General features: G+C 32.8%; 1 protein-coding gene across 9 annotated transcripts in view; it reads right to left on the bottom strand.

Moving 5' to 3' along the window:
• The window catches only part of CSNK1G1 (casein kinase 1 gamma 1), a 248,682-nt gene that overhangs the window by 32,610 nt on the left and 198,167 nt on the right, over positions 1 to 17,905 (bottom strand). For all 9 annotated transcript variants that reach the window (XM_074234377.1, XM_074234373.1, XM_074234375.1 and 6 more), the window contains 6 exons: positions 10,306 to 10,457; positions 7,819 to 8,053; positions 3,862 to 3,947; positions 1,877 to 1,961; positions 1,283 to 1,431; positions 540 to 647 (listed from right to left, as the gene is read on the bottom strand). In XM_074234377.1, the coding sequence (XP_074090478.1) occupies positions 540 to 647; positions 1,283 to 1,431; positions 1,877 to 1,961; positions 3,862 to 3,947; positions 7,819 to 8,053; positions 10,306 to 10,457 (815 nt within the window). The remainder of the gene's footprint in view (positions 1 to 539; positions 648 to 1,282; positions 1,432 to 1,876; positions 1,962 to 3,861; positions 3,948 to 7,818; positions 8,054 to 10,305; positions 10,458 to 17,905) is intronic.

Below are 17,905 nucleotides of genomic sequence, written 5' to 3' on the forward strand. Positions count from 1 at the left end.
GTGATTTCTCTCTCATCACACTCAATTTGGATCAATGTAAAACATAGAAACAAAATAAAGACTGACAGATTGCTTTCCATGTGGGTGGGGGTGGGGGAGGGAAGTAAGATTGGGAGAAAAATTGTAAAACTCAAAACTCAAATAAAATCTTTTAAAAATAAAATAAAATAACATAAAAAAAAGTCAGGTCTACAGTGAGCCAACTGATAGCTCTAAAACAGATCCCCATTACTTGCCTCAGAAACACTTCAAGGTTTAAATAATGCCACCCTCAGCTTATAAGTTCTGGAAGACAAGAGATTTCTAGGATGTGATGCATTAATTTATGCCATTTAGTCATAATCTAAGACATTTATGAACCCCCTGGGAAAAATTTAGTGTGGTACCAAAACCACTAGGACAGGAGGAAATGGCAATAAACCCAATGACTTTGTGCCTTCTGCTTAAGAACATGTACTTTTATATTTTAAGAAAAAAAAAGTGGGAGAATCTGAGTTTTAAAACATAGACAGTTGAAAGAAGTGGGAAGAGTCACAGACCTGGTTTCGAAGAGGTTGTTGTTGTGATGGCCGTTCCTTGTGTGCGTGGCTTTCTCTGGTTATTGCAGATGTACCAGAATCTACATGAACTGACCCTACTGGAGTAGGCTGGAAAAATAAAAGGAAAAATCAATATGAAAAACAGGTCTGATTTTTTTTCCTCTTGCAATTGACAATTAAAATGTTGTGATTTTACAAATGGAAACTTGGTGATGAGCCTGTCTCTTCAGTCCTTTTCATAAACAATAACATGATCCAAACTGGCTCCCAATTCTAAAATTAAGCATTTAATCCATATTTAAAATGTCTTTTAAAGAACAATGATATAATGTGTACTGAGCATACTCACAAAGTCTGCAGGGGGAGAATATATATATATTTTCTCACTGTTAGAAAAGCAAATTCCGAGATTTTTCTGAAAAAGAAACTTTCTGTGGTGTAAGGTCCTTCTATTTTCAGAGATTACATGTACTTTAAGCTTTATGCAATATCAACTTTTGAAACGTGTGACCCTAACAACTCTGAAAATACTTATTAATGTCTTCAAAACATCTAGCAAAGTTATTCTTACTTTCTGACTTTGAGAGCAGACTGTGGAACCAGACAAAAGGAGTAGATAACTGCAGTATCTATATCCAAGGCAATTATTTTCCAAAAAGATTTAAACAGGAATAGAAGAAAGTAAATGAGTGAGTGAGTGCTGTTTTAGAAGAGATAACTACTTGATGGGAAGTGATACTTACAATTGGTCTTCCAACCCAGTCATAGGCATAGTCAAAGGTGTAGCCTTTCCTTTCAAAGAGCTCTGTAAAGAGTGTCCGTAAGTAATCATAGTCTGGTTTCTCAAAGAAATCTAATCGCCTGACATATCGAAGGTATGTTGCCATCTCCTCTGTTGGGAAAAGAATTAGAAGAACATCAGAATGAAAAAAGTACACTTTCTGCATAAGTTTCTTCACATGATAAATGAAACTAAAAAAATTTACCTTGAGTCATCTAAAAGAAATGGTTATGAGCTATGTCTTCTTATTGACCTGGCATAAATCATGTTCTATCTTGCAAGTTATTCAAGAAAGTAATCAGATACTACCTTCATATCCATCCAACCAGAAGTTTCTTTTAAATTTTGTTTAAGGCAATGAAGTTAAATGACTTGCCCAAGGTCACACAACTAGGCAATTATTAAGCGTCTGAGGCCGCATTTGAACTCAGATCCTTCTGATTCCAGGGCTATCTACTGCACCATCCAGCTGCCCCTTCCCAACCCAAATTAGTCATTTCATTTATACATCCATAACAGGCACATAACTCAAAGAAAAACATTAAAAGGGTTTTACCTGGAAAGTTCTCACAGAGAGTTTCAATTGGAGTATTCCTTTTGGTGTCTCCGATCTTCTGATACCTTTCTTTTAAAGTATCAGCCTATAGAGAACAAAGAAAAATAATTATTTGGGAATAGGTGTTGACAATGAGATGCTAAATAGGTGTGAGGAAGTAATGCTGGGCTTGCTAGAACGAGGAAGTTTTTGTTATGCAGATTCAATTCTCTCTCTATGCCCTTACACCTAAATTAGCAAATGTGATAAACATAGTATGGTGGTATATTTAGATGTGCATAAAACATCTCCACTGTTCAGAGAAACTTTACTTGCAAAATGAATTTAATACTCTAGTCATAGACCAGTATTTTCAAATGGATTAGGAAAAGTGGGTAAGAATTTTTTAAAAAGGGAATATTTAAACATTTCCATATTTGTGTGAGTTTGGAACTCTGATGTTTTTGGTGTTTAATACTGATTAAATCACATGCAATTTTTATTATCTCAAGAACAGAAATATATATGGTTCTACTGCAAATCTTTTAGACATCTAGGTAGAAATAAACAAAGGTGTTTTTGCTTTTGGAAACACATTCCTTAAACAGAGAAAAAACAAATGCAAAAGATGAATCTGGTGTATGAGAATAATTACAAGCTATGGCTAGTGCTGGTCTTATAATATCTTAAAGCACTACATGAGGTTTACTGAGGGGAAATAGGTAGAGAAATTTAATGTGCTTTAGATCTGACCTAGAGCAGATCCTCAATAGGATTCTTGTGAAACTATATTAAGATTATTCCACTAGCAATAGTACTCTAAGATAAATTGGAAGAAGTCCAGAACTAGAATAATTAAAAATGATTCTTGAATTTAGAGTCAAGGCAAGAAAAAAAATTATGAGTTAAAAAATAATCTGACATTCTTAAATCTGCAAAAGATCTCAACTACTTTGAAAACTATTATGAAAATGACAGCTATCAAGATCAAATCTTGTTATTCAGATTTACTAACTGGCAAATTCTGACTATGTTTGCTATTCCTTACAAATCATGTTTATGCATCTTACCTTGGTTCTTTTATATGTCTCAATTATTTAGCCTCAATTCCCTAACATTATGAAGCTAAGGCAAGATGATCTCTAAGGTTCTATAAAACTTAGACCCTCGCCTAGGACTACACAGTTGAGTAAACTAAACTAAACTAAACTAAAACTCAGTTATTCTGAATTCTATATAACTGAGACATGGAATACTATATGAGCATTTGAAGCAAAGGAAAGATGCATAAAAATAGAATGGCACAAACTACCCACACATTCTTATTAATCCTGATCTTCAAACTGTTGGGAGGAACTACATTAATACAGACTGATATTTTGTCTGTTACTTGAGAGCATCTGAGTTTGGTCCAAGGCAATGAGAAGTTGGGTGACATGTCAAGATCTTCTTCAATCTAAGACTAGCATTCTATCCATAATGCCATGCTGCTCTCCCTCTTAAAAATTTATTAGTAAATAAAACTAAATAACATTGTTTAATCTTGGATTTTCATTTCCCTCCTAAGGTCTTTAATCTACCATAGAGGAACAAATCTTTTGATTCCTTCAGGGAAAATCCTTCTATGCAAAAGGCAGAGCAGCTGCTGGTATCTACTTGTGAGGAATATTCATTTTGCCACCTAATGGTAGTGGAGAAGGCAGTGACAGAAGAGCATAATTAAGGCTAGAAGACAAAGATTCTTTAAAAAAAATAATGATAAAGTATATTGGAAGTGGGGGAAGGACTTGCCCTAATAAAATGGATTTATAATAGGGAAAGGACTCTCAGAAATCAATACTCTGTGAACATTTAAAAATAATGAATCAAAAGTAAATCACTCCTGGTTCTATTTCTTTAGGCAATCTTCCACTTTGTGCTTATAACAGAAAACAACACAGTCACCTGTAAATTAGCAAATGAGTACAGAAACAAAACCCTAAATTATATTTTTTTTTCACATATACCTTGAGTCCTTGCCAGGGTAGGCTGCCTCGGAGGAAATACATGAACATATGGCCTAAGGCTTCCAAATCATCCCTTCGGCTTTGCTCTAAAAAGTAAAACAGATCAAACAATAGAATTGCAACTATTAAAGAAACACTGGAATCACAACCAGGAAATCCCTAAAAACCATTTTGCTGTGGAAAAAATTGCTTTACTAATTCTTCTTATATCTAATTTAGGGACAATATTTTAAATTGTAATAATATACACACTTCTGTCTAGATCTGTCAATTGGCAAGTAAATCCCACGCGGCAAATGCAAAACTAAAAAGTAAGGCAAACCAACAAATCCTAAACTGTCAAGGCAATAAACATTTTTTTACTCCTAGAGGATTTAAGTGTTTTTATTCATCAGAATACTTTAAATTTTTCTGTCACTTTTAAATAGGCAGTTCATAACATTAAAAATCTGTTATATATATATATACATATATATGTGTATATCCCTAAATTACTTTGGAATATCATGCAATATTTATTAAAGTGTCCCACATGGGTAAGGTAATTTATAAACAAACAGACAGTGTCTGCTTTCTGAATGTTTATCAGCTAAAGTTAACTCTTGAATTGTAGGGATTTGTTTTATTTTGTTTTTTGAGAGTGTAGATGGAAATAGAAAGGGGAACAAATGAAATGACAAAATAAGAATGTGTAAGATGAATATATATAAGACTGCATTCATTTCTCAAATATACCGATACTACAATATAGTATTTCTATCAAATGTCTCATGTTAATGAAAGTTTCCAGGTTTTATTAAAAGAAATTATAAGAGTAAAACTAAAAGCTAGCTAGAGTTATCATTTATATATATATATATATATATATATATATATATATATATATATATATATATATATATTTCTTTTGTATCTAAAGAACTGGTAATCTGATACAGGGAGGTTGGTCCTATGCAAGCTGGGTTATAATATAAAGACAGCAGATCTGACTGATAGTTATGTGAAACTGGTACAGAAAACAAGTGACTTGACTCTAGAATAACCTGTAAAGAGGGAAATAAGCTTTTGGAAATGGTACTTAGGACAATTATCTTTTAAAGGTTTGTGCATTAGAGAGGCAATGTTATATATTTTTATGACACAAATAAGGGGACAAAAAACCAAAAGCTATTAATCAACTGAAATGAGTTTTTATAAAAAGAATAGAATGGATCAGAAAGAATCAATGACTCTCACAGTTGAAAATGATCAGAGAGGATAGTTCAACTTATACCTGAAATCAGGTGCTTTTGCCTTTGGGGTCAGGATGAAGTCTACAAGGAAATATTATGTATGGCTAAAAACAAAACAAAATCCTGCTCACAAAATTATATTCTAAAATAGAGCTTAAGGAAGAAGAGAAAAGTCAACAAATCCATGGAAGAAAAAAACAGCATGGGGTAAGGTCTCTAGCAAAGCAATACAGACAAACTTTTTCTTTTGGCTTCTTACAATAAATTCATTGTTTCTCTATTTCTGTGTTCAACTTTCCTAAAAAAGAGGCTCTTTTGTAGTAAAAATTCATTCAGAAATAATTGCAGTTTACTATTGTACACTAGAGGGCACAATTTTCCAAATTATTAAAATGGATTAGGGACCCCAGTAGACACCTTACTCAAACAGAAATATCAGCTTTTCTTCCTTACCTAAAAAATGTTTGTAAGCTATTTCAACTCCACTCAAGATTATATTTTTGTCCAATAAATATGGGCACGAACTAAGACACTGTGCTTTAGAAGAAATGATGCCTTGAAGATAAAGCTAGATTAATGTCAATATTTAGCACTTTCTTTTGTACAAGATTCATTTAGGTCACTTTTATTATCAAAAAGGATGAATACAAGTGAACCATGAATTACTTAAGGACAATAAAAGTTTCATGCTTTCAAACACTTGAAAAGATGATGAGCAAGATTTCAATCTACAAAAAATTTCCCAAGTTTAAATCATCCTTCTTTTAGTGAGAAAAACATGTGACTTAGTCTTTGAGACTCTCATTAAGGAAGGAAGACTTTGGGCAGCTAGGTGGTGTAGTGGATAGAGCACCGGCCCTGGAGTCAGGAGGACCTGAGTTCAAATCCAACCTCACACACTTAATAATGACCTAGCTGTGAGGCCTTGGGCAATCCACTTAACCCCAATGCCTTGCAAAAAAAAAAAAGAAAGAAAGAAAGAAAAAGAAAACAAAAAACAAAGGAAGGCTTTCATGATTAGGGTTATTATTAAAGAATAATTAGCAAGGGTATGCAACATGATATAGATAGGCAAACTCCCTTTGTGGTAACTACTACTCCCTTCCTGGACATACACAGACACATGTACACACACACATGCACACATGAAATATTGTTAAATACACTCAGATTCAAGATGCAAAATATATTGTCTTGGACATATGATAAACACATGTCTACTATTTACAATATACTAGACGCAATTTGACCATCTAGGCTCTGATTAAAGATATAATCCTTTCTAGTTTTTATCCAACAACAAGTGATAAGGGGGCTTCTCTGATCAATAATGTAATACTATCTTTTACACTATGTTTTAATCTTCCCTGAGTGTCCCTGCCTATTACCACAGGAGTTATAAAATAAAGAGAAGATTGCCTAGTCCTGGAGTCCAACACTTGACATTTGCTCCAAGACACAATATAAAAAATACCACATAGAAAATCTATTCATGCATACATACATACATATGGGGATTTATGTTTGTGTACACACACACACACATACATATAGGATTGTCAGTGTCACTTAAGCAAATGACTGTATTACCTATTAACTTTTATAGTCATATAAGATTTATCTCTAAAAGATAGACTACATGCTTCAATGCGGCATATTCTTTTTTTTTTTTTAGGTATTTGCAAGGCAAATGGGGTTAAGCGGCTTGCCCAAGGCCACACAGCTAGGTAATTATTAAGTGTCTGAGACCAGATTTGAACCCAGGTACTCCTGACTCCAGGGCTGGTGCTCTATCCACTGCGCCACCTAGCCGCCCCAATGAGGCATATTCTTACCCAATTTTTACTTTAGTCAAATAAAGATTTGTTTAAAAAAACTGAGAAAATACTTCAATTACAACTCAAGTGGTATCATCTTGCTTTCAAAGTCTCCTAAACCTCTAGAAACCAAATCTGAACATACCACTGTTTTTTAACTCATTGACTTTGTAGATTTGATATCGTTTTAAAGAAAATTTCCAAAGTACAAACTCACATTCAAAAAAATTCAGCTATGAAGTTCCTTAGAAAAAGGAATATAATCAAATATTCCTTTATTATAGTTATACTATAAAATGTATTATGTAATGAAACTGATATATTCCAGGCAATGTAGTTAATTATGCTTACAGGTGTGATAATGAAGTTTATTTATAGTATGCTACAGGCTAATTATGAAATAAGGTGTTCTAGCATGATTATTAACAACACTAGTACTTGTGGAATAGAAAATAAGATTATTGACTAATACCCATAATCCAGACAGAGAATTTAGCAATTACCTTGGTAAAAGTACAATAAACAGAAATATAATATAATCCTTAATAAGGACCTATAATTCTTATACATACATATATGTCAATAGATGTAACTGTAAAAAGCATTAGCTAAATACTTCTAATCAAATTTCATTAAGTTTCATTAACAAAATAACACAAAAATGATCATCTGAGCACATAATGACAGTCTAAATAATTTAGTGGTCTAAAAATATCTTGTTCTATATGAAGTCTTGAAAGGCAGTAACTTGTTGCATTACTTTCACAAAATATAAAAACAATTATCCCACAAAACAGTAAGAATTAAGACTTGAAATATATGATGAAATCAAAGGGGGAAATGTGCTATGGAAATGAATAAATATTTTTAATAAATTGTCCCTTTCCTGGGGATAAAACTGAACATACCTTTGCCAAGATGGGTATTTATGGACATATATCTTGCTGTTCCCGTTAAGCTCTTGTGTTCCCTGTATGGTATATGTTTTTTGGTTTCAGGGTCAATGTATTCCTTGGCCAAGCCAAAGTCTATAATGTGAATAACATGTTCCTTCTTGTTGCCCTGTCGGCCAATCAGGAAGTTCTCTGGCTTGACATCTCTATAAATGAGGTTCTTTGAGTGTACATATTCCATTCGAGAAATCTACAAGAAAAAAACCCCCCAAAAACTTAGTTATTGAGAAATGCTCCCATATTTCTGCAATGATATTTCAGAAAAATGACAACAACTCCTCTAAAAGCAAAAATATTTCACAATAAAGGAAGGAAGTGAAATAGTTTAGTTTGTTTCAGATAAACAATTCAAAAATGGTGAAGAGAATTTGGTTGTATTTACTCTACTTTAATATTTACTATATTTAAGATCTGTGACCAATAACCAAGCTCCAGATAACTTAGGGCAGGTGTCCATAACTGTTTGTTAGATAAGAATTTATCAGCAGATGCTGATCTGGTCTATCTATAAGCCAAAAGACATGGTCATTTATCTTTCTATATATCACAGTGTGCAATGTATGCCAGTGGGATACCACAAAATGACATAGGGAGAAGAGATTTTAGAGATCATCCAATTCAAACTCCTAATTTTACAGTTCAAGAACCTGAGGCAGAGGGGATAAGTCACTTATTCAAGGTCACAGGAGCTGAGTAGGAACTAAAATTCATACTTCCTGACTCTAAATTCAATAATCTTTTTAAAATATAAATATTTTGTTTTCCAATTATATACAATAGTAGTTTCTACCTATCACTTTTTTGATAAGGTTTTGAATTTCACAATTTTCCCCCTACTCCCCATAAAAGTCTGATAATTTTTACATTGTTTCCATGCTATACTCTGATCAAAAATTGAATATGTTGAGAGAAAAATCATATCCTTGAGAAAGCAAAATTATATAGTACATAAGACAACTTTTTTAAAAAAAATTGAAGGTAATTGGTCTTTGTTTAAACTCTACAATTCTTTCTTTGGATACAGACGATATTCTCCATTGCAGATAACCTAAAACTGTCCCTGATTATTGCATTGATGAAATGAGCAAGTCCATCAAGGTTGATCATTAACCCCATGTTGCTATTACAGTGTACAATATTCTTCTAGTTCTGCTCATCTCACTCAACATCAATTCATGCAAGTCTTTCCAGGCTTCTCCGAATTCCCATCCCTTCTGGTTTCTAATAGAACAGTAGTGTTCCATGACATACATATACCACATAAATTCAATACTCTTAACTATGCTGCTTCCTTTCAGTGAGATAATGCCTCCCATTCCACATATTTACTGTCAGAAGCACTCCTACTCCACAGTGTTATCAAGAAAATAGGAAAATGCAAAAAAAAAGAATTCCTCCTTATAAAATGATTAGAAAATCCTTTAGTGGTTACTGCCATATCGCAGACTACACTGCAAAAATTAAATGGAAAGTTATCTGTCCTTTCTGCTACTTACCATTAATACTAAATACATGATTCAAAACATATATATACTAGAAAAAATAAATCAAAAGATTTAAAACTTAAATAAAAGTTAAAAACGTAAAACTCCGTCTTTTCCAGCTTTTTAATTCTGTCTTTAAAAAGTATAAATTTTATAATGCTTCATAATAAATATAATAATCATAATGTACATTTTTCTCATAATAATGGATAATGAGTCTTTACATGGGAATTATTTCTCTAATCATTACATAGGTTTCTTTTTTTGGAGGGAGGGGGTTGGTTTTTGTTGTGACTTGCCGAAGGTCACATAGCTAGGATATTATTACATGTCTAGGCTGGATTTGAACTCAGGTCCAAGGCCTGTGCTCTATATTGCACCAACATTGGTTTCCATTTCTAGGTGACTAGCCTCTTCAACTATGACAGTCTCTGCTGTGAAAGGGGGCAAGAAAAGGTAGAATCTCCCTTATGCTGCTTCAGATCCTACAATAGCTAGTCAATATGTTGAATCTCATGTCTTTTCATATAGTCAACCAAATGGAAAAACTATTACTATGTGCTAAAGTTCTAAAAGTTAAACAATAAGTAAATCAGTTTCATCTGAATGATTTTAAGAATTATACTCTCTCTCTCCTCCATTAAATTATTTGTTTTACTTTTAAGAATGGGATAGTGCCCAAAATGTAGACTGTTTTTATTTACTGGAATATCTGTAAATTTTTGGTTGGGAAATATAGGCAGGTGAGGCAGAGCTGAACCTCACCTCTTACTGAGGAGTGTTGAGTCCATATACACTAAGCATGTGCCAGTTGTTGTGTGCTCAACCCTTTGAAATCAAAGGTAAGGCTCAGTTCTGTGTCATCTGCCATCTTACTGCAACCCCTGACACACACAAATGCACAAACACATGAAAGGCTTATATCAGATAGCAAATTCCATCACCAGTCTTTACTTACCAACTGGATGGCTATCATTAACACAGTCTTCAAAGTAAACGTTCGGTCACAGAGGTCAAACAAATCCTCCAAGCTAGGGCCAAGTAGTTCCAGTACCATGGCATTGTATTTCCCACATGGCCCAAAGTAATAAACCTGGGGTAAGCCTTCAGCTGAAATTGTGGGGAGGGGGAGACAGGAATTAAAAACAAATTAAAAATCAAAGCACATGGCAATACTGGCCTGAATTCAATGAGGATAATGACCTTAATTTCCATTTTCTTCCATAATTCTTAGCAGAAAAGTTAACCAATGATCATGAGTTTCAGTGCAAATTATAGAATGGAGGTTATCAGGTCAAAGAGTAAACTATACTTCCCAAAGGATGCCTGAAAATTCAGTATTATAAAAGAGTCAAATGATGGCCCAATGCCCTTAATATGATCAAGCTGCACTCGCTGCTTTCATTCATTCTCCTCTAGCTTCTGGTAAAGCAACAATTCTGCAGTTTTCATTTGTTGATCTACAAAATGAATTTTCCAGTGGAAAAGTCATAGAGCATACTCCTCTGGCCATGTGCCAGTACAACTGGGACTCTTCTAGTACAGTAGTTGGTATTTCCAGTTTTCTAATTATCTGCTGGAAACAAATCAACAGATACTTAGTGTTTGACTTCTGATAAGTAATTGTGAAAGGAAAAAAAGCTGGACTTTTCACCAGATTTGTAATACATAGCTACAAGAAGTTAATTTCTACTTTTCCACTTTAATGATAGTTTTCTCTGCTGTGGAAAATCAGACAATAGAATATTTTCTTCTTTTTTAAAATACATTTTATTTATTTGGTTTTTTCCAACTATGTAAAATGGTAGTTGTTACCAATCACTTTTTTTTGTAAGGTTTGGAGTTTTATAACTTATTTTCCTCTCTCTCCCTGCCCTCCCCATCATATTGTGAGAGAAGAATCAAATCCAAACAGAAGAAAACATTATAGAGAAAAAAAAAATAACATATCAAACAACTTTTAAAAATTGAAGATAATAATAAGCTTTGGCCTTCATTTACACTCTACAGTTCCTTCTATGAATATAGATAGTACTTTCCATCACAAGTCTTTTAAAATTGTCTTTGATTAGACAATAGAATATTTTCAAAATATATGATCTCTCAATTACTTAAATAACTGGAAGAAAAGTCAGTACTCATGAGTGGGCTATGATCTATCAAAGCTAATTTATACTTTTATTGCTATGACATCAAATTAACAAGGGGATACTTGATAGAATCTGATAAAAAAATATAAAATAGCAAAGCAAACTATGAAATTAGGTAGACAGAAAGAGGAAATAACACTTCTAGACTTCAAACTATATTATAAAGCAGAAGTCTTCAAAAGTTATTTCTGATAAAAGTCCTGGTTAAAAAGTACAGAGGAAGATTGATGAAGAAGAACTAGACAAGGAATAATAAAAAATAATGTTGCTCAATAAACTAGCATTCAAAAACTGAAAAGTATATATTATTTTAAAGATAAGTCTCCATTTAATACAAATTCCTGAGAAAACTGGAAAGAAGTGTGGCAAAAATCAACCAAAGATCGTCATTTTTCAATATATTCCACAAGAGACCACAAGTGGATATGTGATCTTTTTAATACAAATTTAAATAGGAAGAAATTTCATTAAAAATACAGGTTGGAGATGTGCTCTTAAACAAGTAATTGCCTCCATCTCTTGTTTAAGATAAAAGTTAATTTCAATTACCTGAAACATAGCATCCACATAAAAAAATGGTCCAAATGATTAATAATAAGAACAATATAAACTGAAACAACCCTGAGGTCATCTCATAACCCTGCAAACTGGCAAAAATAACAAAAGATAACAAAAGATAACTTGATGCTGAACAAGTTGTGGGAAGATAGGAAAGAATTCCCAGTGGAACTACGAACTGATATATCCACTTTAGAAAGCAATATGGGGGTGGCTAGGTGGCGCAGTGGATAAAGCACCAGCCCTGGAGTCAGGAGCGTCTGGGTTCAAATCTGGTCTCAGACACTTAATAATTACCTAGCTGTGTGGCCTTGGGCAAGCCACTTAACCCCATTTGCCTTGCAAAAACCTAAAAAAAAGCAATATGGAATTATGTAAATAAAGTAATAAAAATGTCCTTATCAAAATTAAGCAGAATTACACTATTAGATTTATACCCCAAGAAAGTCATTGCTAAGAAAGTCCCCATCTATATTAAAATATTTATGGCTGGGGCAGTGAGGTGGTACAGTGGATAGAGCACCAGCCGTAGAGTCAGAAGACTCAAGTTCAAATTCTGTCTCAGACACTTAATTACCTAGCTGTTTAACCTTGGACAAGTCACTTTAACCCCACTGCCTTGCAAAAACCAAAATTTTATACATACATACATACATACATACATACATACACACACATATATGTACACATATTTCATTATAGTAAAGAATGGAAACAAAATAGAAGCTTATAGATTGGGATATGAATAAAAAATTGTGATAAAAGTAATGAAATATCATTTGTTGTTAAAAACTGATAAATTGAAGAATACAGAATTATGGAAAGATCTATTTGAATTGAAACAGAATGAAGTAAAGCAGAAACAATATACACAATGACTACAGCAATGTAAATGTAAAGATCATCACAATAAAACCAAAAGTGAATATTGCGAACTTATGAGGAGCAATGGCTGTGGAGAAGAGTATAAGAAGATATTCCCACCAGTCCAAATCCTGTGCAGAGGTGATTATTCCATTGAGTTTTGTTCATTGCACATATTTTCATTTTTTTTTTGATGTGCTGATCCATTTGTACTCATTTTCTCCTCCTTTTTTATTTATCTTTAAAATTATTATTCCAGGGGCCCATATAATATATTATTTTCTGGGAAAGGGTATGAACGGTATATGATAGTGGGAGGGAATGGTAATGTTTAAAAACAAAAGGAATAACTGGAAGGAAGAAGGAAATTAATGTGATAGAAAAGTCAAAAGATAGCAATTAAATTTTGGGGCTTTTTTTTGTTGTTGTTGCAGGGATTACTGTAACCATTCACCTTATTTTTCTTGCTAGACTATTAGACTATTTTACCTTCATTAATTCCAAAAAGGGGAAGCAGAATTTCATGTGAGGATATTGTATCTTTTGCCCTTTGCTCTGATGCATTTCAATTTATTTAAAATCTATAAAGCATAACACCTACTCTCATTAAGTCCTGCGAAATTCAAAGTCAAACACAATGCTGTAGATTTATGTTGTTGCTTTTTTTTTGCCAGAATTAGAATGAATATAATTTGGATTGTGTTTCCTCAGTTAAGGTAGGAGACATAACTCATTTAATCAAGGTTTTATGTCATCAATACCTGACTTTCTAAGTACAAATACTCAAATCCTCAAAAGAGGATTGCTCCCTCACTTAGCTGAACTATATATCTTAGACAATGCAGAAGAGGCAAGGAATCTAATTCTTGAAGTATCATTTAGTGATAATTTTGGACAAGGCAAGGAATCTAATTCTTGTATCATTTAGTGATAATTTTGGACTCAATTAGGCAATTAAGAGTTTTCATATTTGTAAAGGGATTAGGTCAAGATTTTTTTTAGGGGAAGCAAAATCTGTTGATTTTTTAATAATGATATTTCATCTACAGTTTTTTGGGGAAAATATCTGTTTCTTAGAAGAATTGAGAAACTCTTACTCTATCCTGAATCTTGTACGGTTATCTCTCTCTTTTGTTGATCATGTACTCCTACAGGGAAAAAATTGAATAATGTACTTAATAAATGTCTATTATTGATAATTTACATATACATAATTATACTAATAATTATGGACACTAAAAACCATATACAAAAAATAGAAATTAAAAGAATGGCAAAAATGAAGCATTACATTAAAAATGCTTTTTTAAAAATTAATAGTTTAAAATACTTTTATTCATGCTAAAATCCTGTTAATAATACTTTAATGAATGGAATGAATGTTTTATTATTTTTGAAAATATTATTTAATATTTTTAATACAGTAATTTCAATGTCTAATTCTAAGTTCGGTTTATTTTCATACTTGGCTTTAATGGTGAGCACAGCTAAAAAATGTTACCTTACAAAGATCCAAATGGAAGAAGTTCATCATTGGCTGTACTTACGAAATCATAATACTCATTTTTCAATGTCATTCACCAATTCTGCAATTAAATTTGATTAATAAATTTCCATCTTTTGTGATGTCAATCAATTGGTCTTACAAACTAATACAAAGATGTTATTTTTATATTTTTTACCAAATGTATTCAGAATCTACTAAAAGTCCTTCAGTTCTAAGATTTTTTAAAGTTAGAAAATTCTGTTTTTAATTTCTTAAGTTTTAGGTATGAAAGTTTTATAGGTGAAGCAAATAAATTTTAGGAGCTCAGATAAAAATGTAAGAACTTAAGAGGAAAGAAAAGTCGACAATCTAAAAGGCAAAGAGGACAAGTATTATGTGGACAGACAAAAAAAGTTACTAAATTAGGCAACTGGGCAAAGATCCTTGGTAACTTTGATGAAAAAAGTTTTAGTTGGGGTGAGAAGTAAAATATAATCAAAGGGAAAATGGAAGACTTAGTTGGTGGTACCTTCCACATAAATAAGGAATTCTGGAAAAGGAGTATGGTTTTAGCGAAAGATAATAAGATCTGATATATGTAATGAGTCATCCAATATTTACTCATCCTGTGCATTTCACACTCACAGAAAATGAGTAAGTATAATAAATTTAAATAATTATAATAAATAAATTTAGTTACCTATTGTGTTTTAGCACAAGTACAAAAACAAGGCAATCCCTGTTTGCAAGGAGCATAAAGAAAAAAACACAAAAGGGATGCTTCAGCTATAAGTCTGATGGTCCCGAGGGTACAGTCTCAATGCAGATGTCACATCCTATTCAGTGTTTCACTGACAAATACTTATTGATTTCTGATGGAAATGCCAATTGTGGTCAGAGAGTCACTATCAGAAATAAAAATGTAAGGGTTCTTCAAAGAATCAAGATATCTGAGTTCTCTTAAATTCCTTTCCAAACAACTTTAACAAACAACCTCAAAATAAAATCTTTACTGGCAAAAATAACAAAAGGATGAAGAGAAACAGTTTACTAGACCAAAACAACTTAAAAGGTTGGCAGAAAAGATTTGTCAGTGAGGCACATGGGCAGGCCTTGACTTGGCAAGCCAGCAGCTGGACTTGGGTATTGCTGAATCAGTGGTGGCATCTTCTGGAGCACTCAACCCACAAAAGCATTAGGTGGTTAGACAATTGGTACAAAGGAGATCATAGGAATCCCTCTATTGGTAGTAGGTATTAAGATTCTTGTGCATTGCCCCTAAAGGGTCCTGGTTTGTAGTTCCAGGGAGAAAAGAATGCTTGAGGTCAATCAGAGAATTGCAATTAGACCTCTCTTTAGATCATACCACCTTGGAAGAATTGAAAAATGCTAGAAATCAATATTAATTAGAGAAATGCAAATTAAAAACTCTAAGCTACACCTATAGATCAGCTAATATGACAGAAAAGGAAAATAAATGTTTAACTGGATATGGGAAATTTGGAAGCCTTGTTGGTTCATTCATTTTGGAAAGCAATTTGGAATTATGCCCAAAGGGCTATAAAACTGTATACATCCTTTGAACTGGCAATATCATTACTAGGTCTATGTCCCAAAGTTATTTAAAAAGAGGAAAAAATGAATATATAGCTACAAAATAATTCAAGCAGTTCTTTTCATGTTTGCAAAGAACTGGAAATTGAGAGAAGATGCCCAGCAATGGCTGAACAGGGTGTGGCTTATGATAGAATACTACTGTCTATAAGAAATGATAAGCAAGATATGGAAAAACTTATACTTGCTGCATAGTGAAATGAACAGAACCAAGAGAACAATATACATACACAGAACAGCAATATGGGACGGGAATCAACCATGAATGACTTAGCTATTCTCAGCAATACAATGAAATTCCTAAGACCTTATAATGAAAAATGCTATCCACTTCCAGAAAAAGATGGATTCCCAATGCAAACTGAAGCATACTTTAAAAAATTTTAAAAACCAAAAATTAAAAATTGCTTTTCATTTAACTAGAAAAATAAAATATTTTCTAAAAAAGAAATCAATAAGCTGCTCATGAATCCCAAATATATTGAAATGAGCAGGTATGAGGTTCAGTGAATAGATGCTGGACTTGGGGTCAGAAACTCATTTTTCTGAGTTCAAATCTGGCCTCAAACATTTACTGTGTGATATTGGGCAAGTCACTCAAGTCTATTTTCCTCAGTTTCCTCATCTTATAAAATGAATGAGAAGGAAATGGCAAATCACTCCATTACCAGTATCTGCCAATATCTGCCAAGAACTGGGGGTCACAAAGGATCTGACACGCTGAAACAATGAATAACAAATATTAAAATACAACATTTACTGTTTGTGTTGGGAGTAAAAGGCTTTTGCGGAGTTGGACTAAAGGATCACAACCTTATTCAGGAAACAAATGTAAAGTAACAATCTGTCTAAAGCTTCCTCATTATTACATAATACTCAATGATTCTCACAAGCAGTAGACCTATATTAGCAGCACTATCTGTACAGATAGGTGTTTTTAGGGCCCATTTTGTGAGTGGTTTCTCTCATGATTACCCCAAGTAGCTCATATTGAGGAGAACAAAGCAGAGCAGACACCTAACTTCTAAAAAGGTTTATAATCACTGGTCATAGAGTACTAGAGAGTAATGTCCTCAAGCTATTTGGTTCAAATTTAAACTAGTAATCTTCCCCCCCCCCCCACTGTAGGCAATAGCTTTATTTTTTAAATGTTATTTTATTTTTTCAATTATATACAAAAAAGATCTCAACATTCATCTTTTTGTAAGCTTCTGATTTCCACAATTTTCTACCTCCCTCCCCATGACAGCAAGTAATCTGAAAACCAGTCATCTTGCAAGAAAAAGTTCCATGTTATTTTCCACAGTCTTCATTTTGACAGTATTTGAAAACTTCATTGACTAAAAATAGACTAATATTGACTAGAAAACAGAAACAACTAGAACTCTGGAGTTGGGGGGTACATATGTTAAATAAAGTTTTTCCTGCAGATAATTGTGATGTTTGAGAGTTCTTATAATATATATATGCAACTAAAGAGATTTTCTGGTGGTATATTAATGATGTTTCTTAAATGGATACACTGAAAAAAAGTCTTAGGGTTCCAAAGTAGATTTTAAATTACCCTCAATTCAAAAATAACATGCTATAATTACAATGATTTTTGTTTTAATGAGAAATTTCAAGTTGCCGACATATTTCCTAGGTCTACTGGCCAAATCTACAGTGTAATGCTATATACCTGATATGTTCCACTCCTAAATTCTCTTTCTGAATTCTCTAAAACAGCTTTTCCATCTGTAATTAACATAGTTCTTTAAACTCTGCCAACCAGTGGGCTCACACACATCTCAAATTCGGCACAATGGCAAAGAGAGGTATACAATTCTATTGCTAATTTTTAGTCTGTTATAAATGAAACTAAAGGTTAAACACATTAAAATAAG

The sequence above is a fragment of the Macrotis lagotis genome, chromosome 4 (genome assembly GCF_037893015.1).
Source record: "Macrotis lagotis isolate mMagLag1 chromosome 4, bilby.v1.9.chrom.fasta, whole genome shotgun sequence".
Classification (NCBI taxonomy): Eukaryota; Metazoa; Chordata; class Mammalia; order Peramelemorphia; family Peramelidae; genus Macrotis; species Macrotis lagotis.